The sequence below is a fragment of the Polyodon spathula genome, chromosome 1, assembly GCF_017654505.1.
Source record: "Polyodon spathula isolate WHYD16114869_AA chromosome 1, ASM1765450v1, whole genome shotgun sequence".
Lineage (NCBI taxonomy): Eukaryota > Metazoa > Chordata > Actinopteri > Acipenseriformes > Polyodontidae > Polyodon > Polyodon spathula.
In genome coordinates, this window is record NC_054534.1 from 107106043 (window position 1) to 107124870 (window position 18828).

An 18828-nucleotide genomic window follows, 5' to 3' on the forward strand; every position below is an offset into this window, starting at 1 on the left:
AAAAAAAAAATAATTCACAGAAATTATGTCATACACAATAATTAGCGAAAATGATAGTGTCATAATCAACTACTTATACCAGGCTCCTCCTATCAGGTCTTGACAGAACAAACAACACTGAGATCTGTGCATTCAGTCCTTTATAACCTTGGGGGCGAGCATGACTGCATCACAGGCTTGGCTGACCAGCTTTGGTATAGAATAGTCAGGTTTCGGGGTCTTTAGGAGGTAAACACCCATGCGGTAATAATTGAACTTTGTATTTGAAAGAAAGACTGCTACGGGGCTTCTAGGTACGAGTATATCTCCGGTCCTTCTAGTGTTAAACATTTATAGATGACCCCCCCCCCCCCCCCCCCATTTCCACCGATCAATACTTCATTTAAGTTTGCCTTTTTTAAAAGTCCTTTATCATGTTCTCTTACGACCTCAATATCGTCATACACATCGCATTGTGGCCTCAGTGTATTGTTTCAGCCCTGGTTATGCCCCAGTTACCTTCAGTCTGTCCAGTGTGTCACTCAGGCTCTTCAGATGAGCAGTCTGCTCCATGAGCTGTGCAGTAGGGCTCACTAGAATTTAGAACAAACATCAGTTAATATTGGAATGGGGATGCAAGTTACCTTCAATAAACCTTGTACATAATTACTGCAACTGGGACCATTTTACATTCTAGTTGCTGATATCATACAGTAGATTTTGATTATTACCCCCATGCAGAGAGCAGCTAAGAAAAGATACATCTTTATCATGGATGTGGGTCTTTCCTCACAAAAACACCATATGTTTTGAGATTTCAGGATTCAAATCATTTGAATATATTACATTACAAAGGAACTGCAAATCTGGCACTCACAAAACAACCCTAAAGCAAGACTATGTTTGCAACTTTTGTTTGTAGTTTACAGACAGCACAGGCACACCAGCCTGTGTCAGGAGCAAGCCTGACCTGGTGTTTTTCCGGTGATGTCCACCACTTTCATGTTGGCGCTCATCTGCAGCAGCGTCTCCAGCAGCTGGCTGGTCTTGCGGTACAGGGGGTTGGACTGCAGGTCTGTGTTCACTCCCTCCTTCAACGGCAGTTTGGAAACACGCAGAGGTGGCAGGGATGCCAGCTGAGCATTCATCTTCTCAGCCTGCCAGCGAGGGAAACCGGTACTACAGGACTGAGGAACTTGAACCTCCAACCTTAATCATTTTAACCCTCTTTCTAAAACTGAATCATACTGTAGCTGTCTTTGAAACAGGTTTGTAGAATGAATTTAGCTTTGAACCATGTACATTTTAACTAAAGGCTATGATCAAACATGGTACACTGCTCTTAAGCCTGTAGTATTTGAAAGCATTTCAAGGTCTTTACTAAATGAGCAGATTGACTGTATGTTAGTAGTAGTGCCACTCGCTGAGGTTCCAGTTATTGTGCCATGTTTGTTTGCATTGTCTCCCTACTTCTGTGGTGTTGTGGGTGGTTTAAAATAGATAATGCACACAACAAGTTGTTTAATGTGATGGCTGAAACCCTTAAACTCTGCTTGGGTTTCTCACACACACCTTGAGCCGGTTGTTCTCGTTCTTGAGGTATTTGATGCCGAGTCGCTGAGCATCAATCTGCTGAAGCAGCAGAGGAGAGTCGATCACCTGGACTGGGCCGGAACCACCGCCCATGGACTGCGTACTGCCGACCCCTGAAAGTCACACACACATAGGTCAGGACAGCTCAGAACACCCACAACAGGCTCAAACAGTCGGGTTTCAGCATGCAACTCAGCATCATAATGCTGTCCTTTTATTGTCTCCCACACAATATCTGTAGAAGATACAGAATTGTTCCATCTCATTTCCAGAGTGAAGTGAAGTCTAAGAGTGAGATATAGAGTGGGAGAGAGGCTCAGACGAGGCTCCAATGACTTGCTTCATACAATCATTTTGCCATCTTTAACTTCAAACCCTCAACATACAGCAGAATAAAATGAAACTAGTTGAAGCTGGCAAACATTTTGGCAACTGCCTTATACTTTTGAGCTTAGTAACCATTAAGGCTCAATTTTCTCTCCTACAAGATAAAACCAAACCATGCACATATTTTACACACAGTACACTTCTCTTACCAAACACAAAAAACAACTCTTCATCCAATACTTATAAAAAAATCAATAATAAATCATAGCATTTTGAGCATTCCTGTCTGCAGTCTGGGTTACAGGAATAATATAATTAAGGCTTCTGTTTTTCAGGTTTTATTAATTGTAATTTTCGGTACTTATTTTTAGCTATTTTCGAGTTTTATGTAAATTGTTTTTTTCGGGGCTTTCGTTTTTGATATACTGTATGAAATTAATGTTTTCGGTTACTTTACCTTTTTTTTTTCTGTCAAAATATGTATAGTAGTTACTCAACAGTGCTTGCACACTTAGGTTGTACCTTCTTTCCTTTGCTGTCTTCCACAATGAAATCCCTATGGTCACGCACATTCCTCTGGGGTTTTTGTGTGGAGGCATATTTGTATATTTTGGCACAACCTCCATATCTTAACTGTAATACAGCTTTAAAATCCTGCAAACAAGCCTCCATCCTGATTGCAATCTCGTTTTAAATCCCGCAAGCAGAGTCTCCAATAGAAATGTGGGAATGTGCTGTCACTCAGTAGTTGGGGCGGGTTTAAAGTATTCAGAACAATGACAGATGTAAGTCAGGAAGGCGGGACATTGCCCAGTAGCACTGGGAAATGTATTTGTTATTATTTTTGTAGTAGGTGGGGGGTGTGGGGGTTTATCGGTTAAAACTGAAAATCAGAAGCCCTAAATATAATGTCGTACATATCCAAGCAGCGACAGATTCAGAAACATGAAGCAAGCAGACGGTAGCACAAGTACAATAAGTAGCTGGTGACAGACACAGTACCTTTCTGCTGTTCCTCTGCATAAAAGAGAAGGTATAGCAAGGCATGAAGCACAGAGAAAATAGGAAAAATGTCAGAAGACTGAAGTGGAAATTAGCTGGAAAACCAGATGTTAGCAATGCAGAGTTAGGCTGGAAATACATGTTTAAGGCAGTTTCAAATATAATTATCATAATTACAGACATATCCTGACTGTGTCTTGATTTCAGTTCTGGGTGACTCAGGTCTATATACCAAACTGTCCTGGTGTATTATTTTTTGCAAACTGTAAAGTATCACTACTTGCGAAGTTCAACACTCATAATAAATCAAACCAGGGTTAGCTGTCTGTAATGTACAGATGAATTCAGGTGTCCCAGCCAGACTCACCCGTTGCAACCCCAGTGACGACGGAAGCGATCCCCGTGGCCGGTGTCCTTTGCAGACCATCGATGGTCATTTTGGATTGGTTGTTCAGACGCTGCTTCAGTTCCGCCTTCTCCGACTCGAGCTGGTCGATGTCAGCCTGGAGAGCGTCCATCGTCTCCTCAAACTCCCTGGGGAGGGAAAACATCAGGTCAGGAGACCGGGACACTGCAGCACACTTAAAACTGCACTATCCTTTATACATAGTATTACTGGAGTTTAGGTATGTGACCTGAAACTCCCCAAATACTGAATTGAATAGGGTTGATTAACTAAAACATGTGTCTACTGGACCAAGTAGTTTTATTTAGAATTACCCATGTAAACAGAATGTAACAAAACAAAACCTGTTAGGCGATTTATCTATTGAACAGGCCAGCCTCAATGCAGATCACTCTCAATGGCCCTCTGACCCACACTCACGTCTCTTTTTTCTTGAGAAGCGCCTGGGTCTCGTCCAGCTTGGTCTGGATCTTCTCCACCCTCTCGTCTGCGTCCTTTGAAGAGCTGTCCAGCTTCTTCTCCAGGAGACTCAAGCGAACACTGGCTTCGCTCAGCTCCTCACCCTGGGGGGCAAAAACAGGGTAGGTCCTTTAACTCCATCATCCATCATCCCTTTAACTTTAACCTCATGAGCCATCGTTTCCATTAACCGCAACACCATGATCCATCGTTTCCATTAACCTCAACACCATGATCCATCGTTTCCATTAACCTCAACACCATGATCCATCGTTTCCATTAACCGCAACACCATGATCCATCGTTTCCATTAACCTCAACACCATGATCCATCGTTTCCATTAACCTCAACACCATGAGCCATCATTTCCATTAACCTCAACACCATGATCCATCGTTTCCATTAACCTCAACACCATGATCCATCGTTTCCATTAACCTCAACACCATGATCCATCGTTTCCATTAACCTCAACACCATGATCCAACGTTTCCATTAACCTCAACACCATGATCCATCGTTTCCATTAACCTCAACACCATGATCCATCGTTTCCATTAACCTCAACACCATGATCCATCGTTTCCATTAACCTCAACACCATGATCCATCGTTTCCATTAACCTCAACACCATGATCCATCGTTTCCATTAACCTCAACACCATGATCCATCGTTTCCATTAACCTCAACACCATGATCCATCGTTTCCATTAACCTCAACACCATGATCCATCGTTTCCATTAACCTCAACACCATGATCCATCGTTTCCATTAACCTCAACACCATGATCCATCGTTTCCATTAACCTCAACACCATGATCCATCGTTTCCATTAACCTCAACACCATGATCCATCGTTTCCATTAACCTCAACACCATGATTCAATGTTTGCATTAACTTAATCTCTATGATCCAACGTTTCCGTAACAATGAGATAGTTGAGCGAGTAAGCTTGTAAATGGGTGAAACTAAAATAAAAAAAAAAAACTGTGAGAGCTGCAAACAAATGCATTGGAAAGCAGAAGGTTTACCGACTTACAAAGGTTCATTACAACATGCTGTTTCAGAATCACGGAAAACTATAAATCCTGGTTTTGCATACAAGTGTGATATGTGAGGTGCAGACAGCTATAAAAGTTGTGCACCTTCACTATTTGCTGTACAAAGGACGCATCGTGTCACAGCCCTTTTGACTGCGCAAAGTGGTCACAGTTGTTCATACTTTAAATACAGACTGCATTCGCAAAACTGGATAAATTGAAATTTAAGTGCTGAAATTGTACCCCTTACAAAAGAGGTTGTTGGTACTTCTATCCTCTCAACCAACAAAGAACCTAAAACTGAGAATTTCAAATGTCAATTGCAGAGATGCGGGTATGTGGTAGTGAGAGACATTTTAGGTATTTTAGAATACAGAGACCCTCAACTGTAACCTAAAATTATGTCTGAAGTTTATACTGTAAGTTTTGTACTCTAAAAGTAAAATTTAAACTTGCCAGAGGTCAAAAAGCAATAATCTTTATATTACTGGTTTTGGTGTAAGATTTAAAAGCTCTTGTGTATGTTGATCTAGCTAAAACTGCATTGTTTGGTGACCTTTTTGTGAATTCTTGTTTTTATGCCACACCTCGTCCGTGAAACGTACTAAAAACTACCGTGCCAAAATCGTCGCCTTAGTGATAGATGAGTCCCAGCTTCCAATTCCTGATCAGCACTGTTCATTATTTAAACACTGATCAAATACAGTGGAGTGAAACTTGGCTTTCTATTGCAGCTGGCATGTTGAAGACCACTGTGTTTACCTCTTAGCTAATTGCAACCAAGCTGCTAAATAAAATAAGTTTAGATAGTTGTAGAATTTACAAGCAAGCTCCTTGTCAACCCATGCACAAAAACACCTTACTTCAGAGAGCGAGTCTGCATTGCACACAAAGTATATGCAGGGGGGCTTGTCCTCACCTTGATTTTGAGGCACCTCTTAAGCTCCTTGATGACGGTCTCTCTGTCCTCCAGTTTGAGCCCCAGCCCCTCTGCATCGGTGATCTCCGCTCTCAGTGCTGCTGCTCTCAGCTCTACTGGAGGAGTTGGCTGTGAAGCATACAAATACAATAGGCTGAGTGACACCACTATGACCAGACGAAGGGGCGGTGTCATCTATATGCCTCTTAACTTGTACAGTGCTTACAGATACATACAGCTATGGGCAAAAGTTTTGCACTACCTAGAATTTTAGGACAGAGAACCTATATGAACATCATTTTGATATTTTATTAAACATTATGTAATCATAGAAACTACAAAATTATATCACGTCTATCGGAATCCATAATACTAGTACAGTATTTCATGTTGGATTTCAAAATGTCATCAGTTTTTTGGTTTTGTTTGATTACATGGAAAACTACAAAGCAGTATGCAATTTTAAATGTTAATGGAACATTATTCAGCAGGCTTCATTTATGACTTTATGAAGCAAATTTTTTTAATTCTATAGTGTGATGCACAAATTTTGGCCACAGCTGTACAAGAGAATAATTAATGCCTGATCTCCTGACCTAGACCATTTAAATCTGTGAAAGTGGCCAATAATCTTGGAAGTGGATGGGTGAAATGGCCAATAATCATTTTGACTGAAACTCCTGATGCAAAACCAATCGTTTGGCTCTGGGGTTGTGTACATGCTCTCAGATGAATTCCGAGCCATTCTGGACCACATTCAGAAGCAAATTCAAAAATTACTTCACTTACAAGTTGTCATTTTACAAGATGGACCAACCTGATTAATCACATCAGGCTAGTTAACAAACAGCAGTGTTTGCTCCAGGACTTACTGTTTGAGGGTCAATTGGACCCCTACCAAAATTTGATTGCAAGCAAGAAAGCTGCTTTGATAAATTTAGCTCAGCTGAATGGAATGGCTCAAATGGAGGCTTCATGAGGGCATCCAGCACCACATTAAGCATCCAGTGAGGAACAATATCCTTCATAGGCAGTTGAAGGCTCTGAGCTCCTTTCAAAATTTGCCCCGCGATGAAGTGAGATCCTGGGCAGACCAGGTCAATTCTGACATGGAAAAATGGACTGCCTTGTCTCACCTTCTGTAGGCTAGGGCACTTGCAAGACTACAGTGGCCCTCTTGACAGGGAGAATTTAACCGCAGGGGATGTGCTGTCTGATGGGAATGTCAGCTGCTGCTCGCTCGTCCACCTTATCACCTCAACCCTAATCCTGCTTGCCCACCTCCTCACAGGCGATGATGAACAGTATGTTCTCCTATGGCCAATCTGTGCTCGTAGACCCTCATACAAAATATAGTAACAACAATTCCTTTTTTTATACAAACTGTCTCATAATTTTGGCAGTGTGTGCTGCGGCTCACGTGTAGTGAGAGCAGCTGCTGGGCTCAGCAGCGCTGCGCAGGACCAGGAGGCTGCTTCTGGGGTGGTTGCTTGCAATCTTTATCACAGCATCTTGATGCCGTTTTGATGGCAGCTCTGCATCATCATTATGAGGGTTGTTAGTTCATTCTAATAAGCAGGCTTCCCTCAGTCTTGTGTACGGACAGTGATTTTGCCAGTAGCTTGCACAGGTGGGCATCCCTGTGCAGTGCTACCCGCGGTAACTGCGAACTGGTAGGCATGTACCATACTGGTGCACCATGTACCGGTGCTGAGGTCACCAACCCGCTCCGTTTCCTAACCCTGGTACCATACCGTACCGGGACCGTGGTTACCGCACCAACCCAGTGCTGAAGTCACCAAACTGGTACCAAATTGACCCGGTAACGTCACGGTTCCAATAGGGCTGTTAGTTCATTCTAATAAGCTGGCTACCCTCAGGTCTCTTGTGAGTGCTGACTGAGTGGCTTTGCCAATAGCTTGCCAGTAGCGGGACATAACAAACAACAGGCTGTAGTGTACAAATACGGGTTATTAGTGAAACTAACTCAGCAATTATTTTAATATCATATATACAAAGTAACGAGTACTTCTTTGAATAGGCTCCCCTGTCAATTCAGTTCTTTAAAGGAAAAATGGCGCTGTCATTTTGTGCCCTTGAGGGCGGGCCTTGACTGTGTCACAGACTCATATATTTTATTCTGGTTTCGGGTCTTCAGGAGGTAAATACCCATTTGGTAATGGTTACATTTTGTTCTTGTAAGGGAACCACAGTATTTTACTGACCTTTCTGAACAACAAAAAATAAATGTGAAAACTAAATCGATCGCCACTTCACAGTTCAGGCATAACTAAATCAGGCAGGCACGACTGTTTACAGATAAGCAAACAGATAAGTTTACGTTTCATTGCCCAGTGGAGCTTTTGTGTCATTGTGGTATTGCTGTCATTCTCAAGAACATAATTTCGTTCAAAGGTAGATTACTTTTGACACCCGACAGTGAAACACAAACTTTACAAAACAAAACATGTTGTTGTTGTCCTTATCAAAAGTCGTGTTTCTGCAACATTTCTTGTTGCAAACGGTGCTTGCGTTAATCACAGTATAAGCCATTTTACTGCTTACTGGAAGCACAAGTGTGGCTGAAATGTAAATAGTAAAATGTAAGCTGAGTTAGACACCAGACCAGCCTCGTGTTTGTTTGGCATTTCTACACTAATCATAAGAATGGACCTGGGAGAGGACACTTTGACGGAATTCCGTCTATAGATGGAACTTTTACCCATGAAGCAATGTGGTCGCCCAGCTCTTACCCTGTCCTGAGGCCTGTCGGCATCGTACTCCCCTTCCTGCATGGCCGTTGCCATCTTGTTCATGGTGGCAATGACGATGCTGCAGGACTGGCGCATGCAGTCGTAGGGGCTGACACCCTGGGCACCGTAGATCTGAGGGATGAAACGCACACAAAACCGATTGGAGGCATTAACCCTTTACTCCCAAAGGTATGTTCCCATACCTATTGTTATATACAGCGCATGAAAGGCACTATATAAAATAAATTTGATTGATTGATTGATTATTTAATGCCTAGTACCTCTAAGTCAAACATGTTGGACACTGGGCAGCAAAGGTTCAAAACAACTTATGTTTAGTTTAACTTTCTCTCAAAAACATGGGGATAATTTTCAAAGCCTTTCACTCCAAAAAGAATGACCCAATTTATTCAAAACAAGAAAACATGTAAAAAATAAATACCTTTGAAAAACTGAGGAATTTACAGTTCTATAGTAAAAGATTTGAAAATCATTCCCAATATATATAAAAAAAAAAAAATCTCTAGGATACATTTTTTTAAACAGGTAGGACTGGGGTTTTTAGTTTAACAAAGACATTCCCATTTTCATTTTAAATTTCAATCATAGTGACCTAGAGGACACAGCTCAATTAACAAATTCTAACAAAGAAAATACAATTTCAATTGTGCAGTCAACCCATTTGGTCAATTCTACACAACTGGTTCCCTCGGAAAGAAGCTACTCCTCTCTGTGAAGGTGGTTGGAGTGAATCCCTACCTGTTCCCCTACTTTGAAAGCGATGTCTTCCAGTTTGAGTGCAGACAGACCCTCCTGCTCACTGAGGGGGGCGATCATCTGGGCCCCAGCTGCAGCTACCTCCTGCAGCACTGCCACCACCCAAGTAAGGTGCTTCCGACAGTCCATCAGGTTCTCAGACACCTGCAAACATGCAGTTCCAGGGGGTTAGACTGGGAAATGCCCTGTTTACAGGCACACTCTAATTGGATTCAAGGTACCTACTTGAGGAGTCAATTCCCAAATCCTCAATCAATATTCTGCATGTAACCACTTTCTGAGCAGGAGTCAGTTTGGATTTTCAGATTCTAGTGCACAAGTTCAGGAGGCACTGGTTCCAAACCCAGTTGAGTTTGGCAGGTAAAGTCTACACATTTGTTTTTGTGTTCAAAAGAACCAAGTACAAAAAGATTGACCCCTGATGAAAGTAAATGAAGAATGCCTTTCTCTTTAACCTTGTAACAGTACTGTGCAGTTATATGACATGTTATACATCAATTTGATTAGCTTGTGACCTGCTGCAAAGTGCAGTGAAAAAAACCCCAGCAGGCATAATTTTATTTTTAAGCCTGTGATGAGTCAAAGGGGTTTCGGTCTGCAATTCAGCCTCCCAACAGTAGAAGGCATCAAACCAACTCGGGACTTCCCTTACCAAGGTCTTGTGACCATGACAAAAGTCATCTTTTTGAGGGGCGGCACCTTGGTGAGGGGCGGAAGTACGAGTATGTAAATTCCAGCCACTGGAGTCAAGTGAAATTAAGGATACCTGTCAGTTTGGGATTGGTGATCCACTGACTACCGGGGCGGGGTTTGCATACTAAAGGGAACGTGCTACTGTGTTCGGGGTTGGTCCTAAGGAATAGAGGCGGGGGAAAAAAGGCTGGAGGGAAGTACGTGGGAGTTTGGACTGTGTCACGAACGGAGGCCTTACTAACTTGGCTCTTTTCTGTTTTTATTCCTTTTTGTTTTATTTTTGGATGTAAGCAGAGCGCGAAGAGGACTAAGAGGCTTCCGTTCCTTTATTTTTGATTACTCCAGCACTCCCTCCCTCACATCCTTCTTTATTATTTTTCTTTTTTTTTCCCCGTGTAATATTAAATAAAATTTTAATTTTTACACGTAAATCACTGTCTGTAAAATCCATTTTTACTCACACGCCTCACAAAGCCATTCTTACATTCAAACACTGAACATGTTCATACAGTGATACTGTTTAGTTTGAAACCACGCCATGGAGGCAAATATTCCACATTATACAAAATCTGCTGATTTTGCATCCTCTCTTTTCCCTTGTATTGCCTTTGCCAAGCATGTGGGTCCAATTGCAAGAGTAGTTTCTGGGAGAGCAGACCATGTATGATTTTAACATCAGGGACAAAGTATTGTTCTGTTGCACCAGTTTTACACCAAATTCTCTTATTCAATTATGCTTGTGATACCAATAACACAAAACGTATGACAACATTTGGTGACAATCTCTGGAGAGCCAACATGTTTTATTAACTTTTAAATAATAATAAAAAAGAAACACAGCCACACAAGGGGTCAAGGGGGTGATAATGCAAAAGAACAAGATCAATACAACATTTGGAGATTAGGAGACAGCTGTAGGAAAAAAAAAAATGATATTCTTGATATGAGCTTTGAAGAAAAAAAAACTCCTTTTGGAGTATATAACCAGAAAGAAAGCTGTAATGTTGCAGTACTGCAAAACTGCTGTTAACCATGCAGCGCCCTCTGCTGCCTAAAGTCTGAACTGGACTGGCAGCGTGTAAGAAAAAATACTGTTATAGCCCAGATAATGGAGTTGGTAGGATTACGACCAACAGTATAAGAATCGGGTTTCCCGGGTACAAAAACAATAATAATTTTCTGTAATCTCATGCCAATAACAACCAATGTGTTTTTAATTTAATCTAGTATTGTTTTGTAACCCATGTCAAGTAAATTAAACTCACATTAGCTGTTTCCACTTAATATAAAGTGGTGTAATTGTTCTAACGTATTTCCCTTCTTCAGACACAGCAGCTTCCCAGCAGTAAAGGGCTGAGGTTCACACTGTTTCCAGTGTAGCAGGTGTTTAAGAAGTTTTCAAGCAACCCTGCCCTCATGAACTACAGAGGCAGAGATCATACAGAACCCCTCCCCCTCACCGATGGTCCGAAGGTGAGCGCGGCTGGGATCCCAGGCACGTCTGTCCCAGGCATGCGGCGGCGGACCTTCTTACAGAACTGCCGGATATCACTGCAGGACGTCTCCAAGTCCTTCAGCAGGACGGCAAGATCTGCAGCTTCCTGTCCCGTCTGTAGAGGAGAGATAGGCAATGCAGAAGAGAGGCGTTAGATCTCATTGGCTAGCAAGTGTTCTAACCATACCAGCACAGCATGGCACTTGTAGAACAACTCTGCCTGATTGCACTGACAACCAATGTATTTGTGTAAGGGGGGGTCAGGGTGACATGCCAAACACCCCAAGCCCATGTGGATATTGTAAGATATTTTGAAGTCCCTACCGTGATATTCCTTTCTTATTTACTCAGATTATTTTACAACAGATCTAGGTGCACAGGTATTGCAGTGAATGGTAACTTTAATATTAAAACACTGTTCACCATAATCTTGAGCAAGTCTGATCAAGTGCTCAAAAACAAATACATATTTTTAATAAGCATTATTGGTTTACTAAGGTGTTCTGTTCATTGACATACTTCAGAAATTTTTGTAACTAAGGGATTGTGGATTGTGGACACTTACGTGAAGGAACACCCGAAGTCTGCCAACCTCCACCCCCATGCAATCCAAGGCACTCTGGGTAAACTACAATGGTAAAACAAACAGAAAGTCAGTTTCTGAATGGTACCTAGAATTACATATATCTTGTCTGAGGAAAAGGAGATAAAGTAGAACCTCAGATTTACGAACACCAATCGGTAAACCAAACAACCCACTTTTAGCTGACAGTATGCAATCACTCAACCAAGCCTACAATGCAACCAGAATCCAGTTAAAAAAAACCCCAAAACACAATGCCTTTCAACTGAAAGAAAACCTTACAAATATTTTTAAAAACTTGACAGCAGCATCATACTCAACAATGGGAATACAGTATCGGGAAAATCGCCAGTAAAAAAGACAGCAGAGCACTGAAAACAGGTGCATTGTACGTAAAGCTGAAGATGAGGAGCTCATGACAAAGCACTCCATACACGACGTGCTGGTCGTGGAGCAGCAGAACAACTAGACCAAACACATCCATACAGGCAGCTTTAAAAGCAAGTACATGCAAATGTATAAGGAACAATTTAGTTAAGTGTCCCCCCCACCCACCAAAGCCAAATGACTGAATCACTGAGCAAGCTGCACTAATGCATCTGGTTTCAAATAAAGTAAAAGCAAGCACTATGTTCACAGAGCTTTTCCTGAACATTGGAATGTGGCTTTGCTACACTTACTATTTTTAAATTTAGCACTTTCCCCCATTTTAAAGCCTTTCATACCAGAACAATAGAAGCACTGCATTACTGTGCTGTATCTTTGTATTAGTCACCAGATTAAGGCTGTAGGTAGCAGGTGTACACATTTATTAAACCATTGAAAACTAAGTTACAGATGTTTCAGACTTACAAGAAACTTCCATTTCCAAGGTTTTGTAACTGAGATTCTACTGTAACACCAAACCTCTCAATTGTGGTTGAAAATGTAACACTGACAAAATCGATGCAAGTGGGTGGCAAGTTTGAATGAACCAAATGAAGCAAGACTGTTGACCCAAACAATTAAAACAAAGGACAAAAACATTAGCTAAGGTAGGTACAATGGTTTTGCTACAGTGGGATTGATTGTTGAACAGTAAATGCTGGGCACTGAAAACTTGGTCAGCAAGCTGCAGGGTGCAGTCCTCAGGTTGTACTTACTTTGACGTGGTCAACAAGCTGCATGGTGCAGTCCTCAGGTTGTACTTACTTTGATGTGGTCAGCAAGCTGCATGATGCAGTCCTCAGGTTGTACTTACTTTGATGTGGTCAGCAAGCTGCATGGTGCAGTCCTCAGGTTGTACTTACTTTGATGTGGTCAGCAAGCTGCATGGTGCAGTCCTCAGGTTGTACTTACTTTGATGTGGTCAGCAAGCTGCATGGTGCAGTCCTCAGGTTGTACTTACTTTGATGTGGTCAGCAAGCTGCATGGTGCAGTCCTCAGGTTGTACTTACTTTGATGTGGTCAGCAAGCTGCATGGTGCAGTCCTCAGGTTGTACTTACTTTGACTTACTTTGTGGTCAGCAAGCTGCATGGTGCAGTCCTCAGGTTGTACTTACTTTGATGTGGTCAGCAAGCTGCAGGGTGCAGTCCTCAGGTTGTACTTACTTTGATGTGGTCAGCAAGCTGCAGGGTGCAGTCCTCAGGTTGTTCTGTGAGGTGGATACTGTACAAGTGCTGCAAGAAAGACAAGAAGAAATTTACAAATCAAAAATATTTTTCTACTTGAAACCTTGTGATATCCATTTCGAGCGCTCATACACGTAATCATTTGAAAGCTTCAACGTGCTGGGTAGTGTTCTGTACGGCAGTGTTTCCCAAAGTGTTAGATTGGCGACTCAAATGAACACAGGAATAATGACTCAACCCCATTTACATATATATTATAGATCTATATATATATATATATATATATATAATATTTATATATATATATATAAACGGAAATACTTCTTAGCCAATCAAAATTGATTGATTGAGTCTTAAACAATCAAATAAGAATTCAGGCATTGATAGTTTTACAGGTTGCTGCAGACATGAATTTACATGAGAGCCCCCATGGGGATTAATGGACTATTGGGTGCACTGAGATAATGGGTGGTGGGATGGGACTGCATGCCTGTGATTGAGGGAGCGCGCACAACAGAGCGAAATGTAAGTCTGGCAAAGGGAGGGGCTGGGTGAAGAGTGGGGGTTTTGGAGCTGTGGGAGTTACCAAGTCAGACATGCAGAGACTGTTAGCTTTGTGTGTTAACTGTTTATTAAACCCTTTTATTTATCCTGTGTTTGTTATTTTTGTTGCATTTCAGTGGAGGCGCGTGACTTTTTACAGACGAGGCACAAATCACAAAATAGTTATTACCACCCCCACTCAATGGCTAACACACTAAAAGTAAATTTACTTTGTTTAGTTGATTGCATATATGCCTCCGCTGAGAGCATTTTAATACATTCAAACAATAGACTGCAGCCTCTATGTAAAATATGTCCCCATCAATTAAAAAACATCAGCAGGGCTCCCGAGTGGTGCATCCATAAAGGCGCTCCGCGTGGAGTGCAGGATGCGCCCTATAGCCTGGAGATTGCAGGTTTGAATCCAGGCTATGTCACTGCTGACCGTGAACGGAGTTTCCTAGGGGGTGGCACACAATTGGACGAGTGCCGCCCAGGTAGGGAGGTCTTAGGTTGGCAGGTGAATCAACAGTTCACCACGCACCAGCGACCCCTGTGGCCGATAGGGCACCTGTGGTTCTGCAGCCGAGCCATCAGATCTGTGTCCTCCGGCACTATAGCTCTGGTGGCCTCGCTGTGGACCCGCAGCGTGAAAAATGATGGATTGGCAGGAGCACGTTTCAGAAGACTAGGGTAAAAAAAATAAAACTAAATTATAAAAAAATTATAAAAAAAAAATAACATTAGCACTGTAAACAACACACAATTTACTAAATCGCAGATACAAGTTTTTATAATCAATTGGTAAATCAGAACCTTAAAACCACGTAGTATTTAGTTCTACAAGTCACTATGTGACAACAGCCTTGAACATTCACTATAAAAGACACAAATACAACATCACAAAATCATTCATTCAAAACGAGCAAGTCAGCTTGTCATGTCGTGGCAAGAAATCGACAGTTTTACTCCATTAAAAGAAATGTAACCTTTTGTCTTATTTAGTTGAAACAAGGAAACATGGCCAAGAATAATTTGTTCACAGCGCTGCCTTCCATTTTATGAACTCCTTGCCGCGTTTGTTTAGTCTTTCTTCACAATCTCCAGTCTGTATTTGAATCTCTAGTGTTATTCTGCATCCTTAACAACTGAACGTCTCTCTTCTTGTGATCTTAATGTAAAACTTAGGTTGCATATAATATCAGATTCAACTAAAGCCATTATTGAACACATTTTTTAAAAAATCGCACACATTCTAACTGCTCCAAATCCAGTAGGTGTCTCATAAGGCAGTGGTTACCATAGCAACACCTTCAGAAAGGGACTCCCCAGCTTGGTGAATTGCCATGGTAACAAACAACTTTGTGAGGCGCTCAAGGTTTGGCAGCACTACATTGTTCCAGCTTTCTGGTGCTCCACTTTCACTACTGGTGAAAACGAGTTGAGACTTTTAAATAATGTCACTGGTGCTTCTGTGGACTTACATGTATTTAACATGCTTAAATGTGTTTATATTTCTCAATTCAATAATACAAATATGCCAAATGTTTTTTTTAGCCTTTGGGAATTAGTGGTAAGGCCATGCCCCACTTGCCTCGGCACTGTTTCATTTATTTTATTGAACTGCTCATTGTAAAAAAAAAAAAAAAAAAAAAAAACATTTGAGACCAGAATACTTGCCTGGATTGCTTCCTTTACCTCCACGTTACAATATCAATTTTAAAATTGTGAACACAATGAATACCAGTTTTAATTTTCTATTCAACATCAAGCATTGCAAACATATCGACAACAGTCAGTTGTTCAGTTTATTGTATTTTGCAATATACATTGTAACCAGGTAGGATGAGGCAGTGACAAATTTTTTAAGAAGGTCTTGGTGTTTAGCTAATTGATCAGATTTCTTCTGGAAAAACTCATGTCGTTTCCCAATGCAATCTGGATGCAGTGTCTCAAGGTGCCGAAGGCTTAAGGCTTTCATGAGCCGGTAGTTCAAAACAAATGAAACATGAGGACAAGGATCATCCTTGTCACCAAAGTAAGAAAACCTGAAATTCAGTCATTTCGATTTTTTTCTTTTGTTTTTGTTTCTCTGAGTTTTCAAACTCCCAAGTAACTGCATGTAAAATGTCACCTTATACTTTATTTCTCTGGTTCGTATTTAAAGCAGAATACTGGTGATAAAACAATACATAGTTTGCATCATTACTGTCAATGATTTGTGTGCAAATTATATTTATTTTGAATATAAGGAAACAGTAATGAATCATTTGAAAGTTTTATCGTGATGGCAGTGTTCTGCACGGTAATGAATCATTTAGAAGCTAACATGCTGGCACTGTTCTACACAGTACTTGGCAGTATTTAATGAATCATTTGAAAGCTTTAACGTGCCGGCAGTGTTCTGGATGGTAATGGATCATTTGAAAGCTTTATTGTGCTGGCAGTGTTCTGTATGGTAATGGATCATTTGAAAGCTTTAACGTGCTGGCAGTGTTCTGGATGGTAATGGATCATTTGAAAGCTTTATTGTGCTGGCAGTGTTCTGGATGGTAATGGATCATTTGAAAGCTTTAACGTGCTGGCAGTGTTCTGGATGGTAATGGATCATTTGAAAGCTTTAACGTGCTGGCAGTGTTCTGGATGGTAATGGATCATTTGAAAGCTTTAGTGCTGGCAGTGTTCTGGATGGTAATGGATCATTTGAAAGCTTTAACGTGCTGGCAGTGTTCTGTATGGTAATGGATCATTTGAAAGCTTTAACGTGCTGGCAGTGTTCTGGATGGTAATGAATCATTTGAAAGCTTTATTGTGCTGGCAGTGTTCTGTATGGTAATGGATCATTTGAAAGCTTTAACGTGCTGGCAGTGTTCTGGATGGTAATGGATCATTTGAAAGCTTTATTGTGCTGGCAGTGTTCTGGATGGTAATGGATCATTTGAAAGCTTTAATGTGCTGGCAGTGTTCTGCATGGTAATGGATCATTTAAAAGCTTTAACATGCTGGCAGTGTTCTGCATGGTAATGAATCATTTAAAAGCTAACATGCGGGCAGTGTTCTGCATGGTAATGAATCATTTAGAAGCTAACATGCTGGCAGTGTTCTGCATGGTAATGAATCATTTAGCTAACATGCTGGCAGTGTTCTGCATGGTAATGAATCATTTAAAAGCTAACATGCTGGCAGTGTTCTGCATGGTAATGAATCATTTAGAAGCTAACATGCTGGCAGTGTTCTGCACAGTACTTGGCAGTATTTAATGAATCATTTGAAAGCTTTATTGTGCTGGCAGTGTTCTGTATGGTAATGGATCATTTGAAAGCTTTAACGTGCCGGCAGTGTTCTGTATGGTAATGGATCATTTGAAAGCTTTATTGTGCTGGCAGTGTTCTGGATGGTAATGGATCATTTGAAAGCTTTATTGTGCTGGCAGTGTTCTGGATGGTAATGGATCATTTGAAAGCTTTAGTGTGCTGGCAGTGTTCTGCATGGTAATGAATCATTTAGAAGCTTTAACATGCTGGCAGTGTTCTGCACAGTATGGTAATGGATCATTTGAAAGCTTTATTGTGCTGGCAGTGTTCTGTATGGTAATGGATCATTTGAAAGCTTTAACGTGCTGGCAGTGTTCTGTATGGTAATGGATCATTTGAAAGCTTTAACGTGCCGGCAGTGTTCTGTATGGTAATGGATCATTTGAAAGCTTTAACGTGCTGGCAGTGTTCTGTATGGTAATGGATCATTTGAAAGCTTTAACGTGCCGGCAGTGTTCTGCATGGTAATGGATCATTTGAAAGCTTTATCGTGCTGGCAGTGTTCTGCATGGTAATGGATCATTTGAAAGCTTTAACGTGCTGGCAGTGTTCTGGATGGTAATGGATCATTTGAAAGCTTTAACGTGCCGGCAGTGTTCTGGATGGTAATGGATCATTTGAAAGCTTTAACGTGCTGGCAGTGTTCTGGATGGTAATGGATCATTTGAAAGCTTTAGTGTGCTGGCAGTGTTCTGCATGGTAATGAATCATTTGAAAGCTTTAGTGTGCTGGCAGTGTTCTGCATGGTAATGAATCATTTAGAAGCTAACATGCTGGCAGTGTTCTGCATGGTAATGAATCATTTAAAAGCTAACATGCTGGCAGTGTTCTGCATGGTAATGAATCATTTAGTAACATGCTGGCAGTGTTCTGCATGGTAATGGATCATTTGAAAGCTTTATTGTGCTGGCAGTGTTCTGTATGGTAATGGATCATTTGAAAGCTTTAGTGTGCTGGCAGTGTTCTGTATGGTAATGGATCATTTGAAAGCTTTAACGTGCTGGCAGTGTTCTGTATGGTAATGGATCATTTGAAAGCTTTAATGTGCTGGCAGTGTTCTGGATGGTAATGGATCATTTGAAAGCTTTAACGTGCTGGCAGTGTTCTGTATGGTAATGGATCATTTGAAAGCTTTATTGTGCTGGCAGTGTTCTGCATGGTAATGGATCATTTGAAAGCTTTAGTGTGCTGGCAGTGTTCTGGATGGTAATGGATCATTTGAAAGCTTTATTGTGCTGGCAGTGTTCTGGATGGTAATGGATCATTTGAAAGCTTTATTGTGCTGGCAGTGTTCTGTATGGTAATGGATCATTTGAAAGCTTTAACGT

At 41.2% G+C, this 18828-nt stretch overlaps 1 protein-coding gene across 9 annotated transcripts in view; it reads right to left on the reverse strand.

Annotated features, from left to right (window-relative positions):
* The window catches only part of LOC121330650 (dynactin subunit 1-like), a 101665-nt gene that overhangs the window by 4254 nt on the left and 78583 nt on the right, over positions 1-18828 (reverse strand). For 7 of the 9 annotated variants that reach the window (XM_041221739.1, XM_041222561.1, XM_041220080.1 and 4 more), the window contains 12 exons: positions 13623-13691; positions 12015-12077; positions 11415-11564; positions 9244-9405; positions 8485-8616; positions 5732-5860; positions 3728-3870; positions 3269-3435; positions 2902-2916; positions 1552-1685; positions 950-1136; positions 499-572 (listed from right to left, as the gene is read on the reverse strand). In XM_041221739.1, coding sequence (XP_041077673.1) covers positions 499-572; positions 950-1136; positions 1552-1685; positions 2902-2916; positions 3269-3435; positions 3728-3870; positions 5732-5860; positions 8485-8616; positions 9244-9405; positions 11415-11564; positions 12015-12077; positions 13623-13691 — 1425 coding nt within the window. The remainder of the gene's footprint in view (positions 1-498; positions 573-949; positions 1137-1551; positions 1686-2901; positions 2917-3268; positions 3436-3727; positions 3871-5731; positions 5861-8484; positions 8617-9243; positions 9406-11414; positions 11565-12014; positions 12078-13622; positions 13692-18828) is intronic. The other 2 variants (XM_041223387.1, XM_041217631.1) reach the window with 1 other exon arrangement.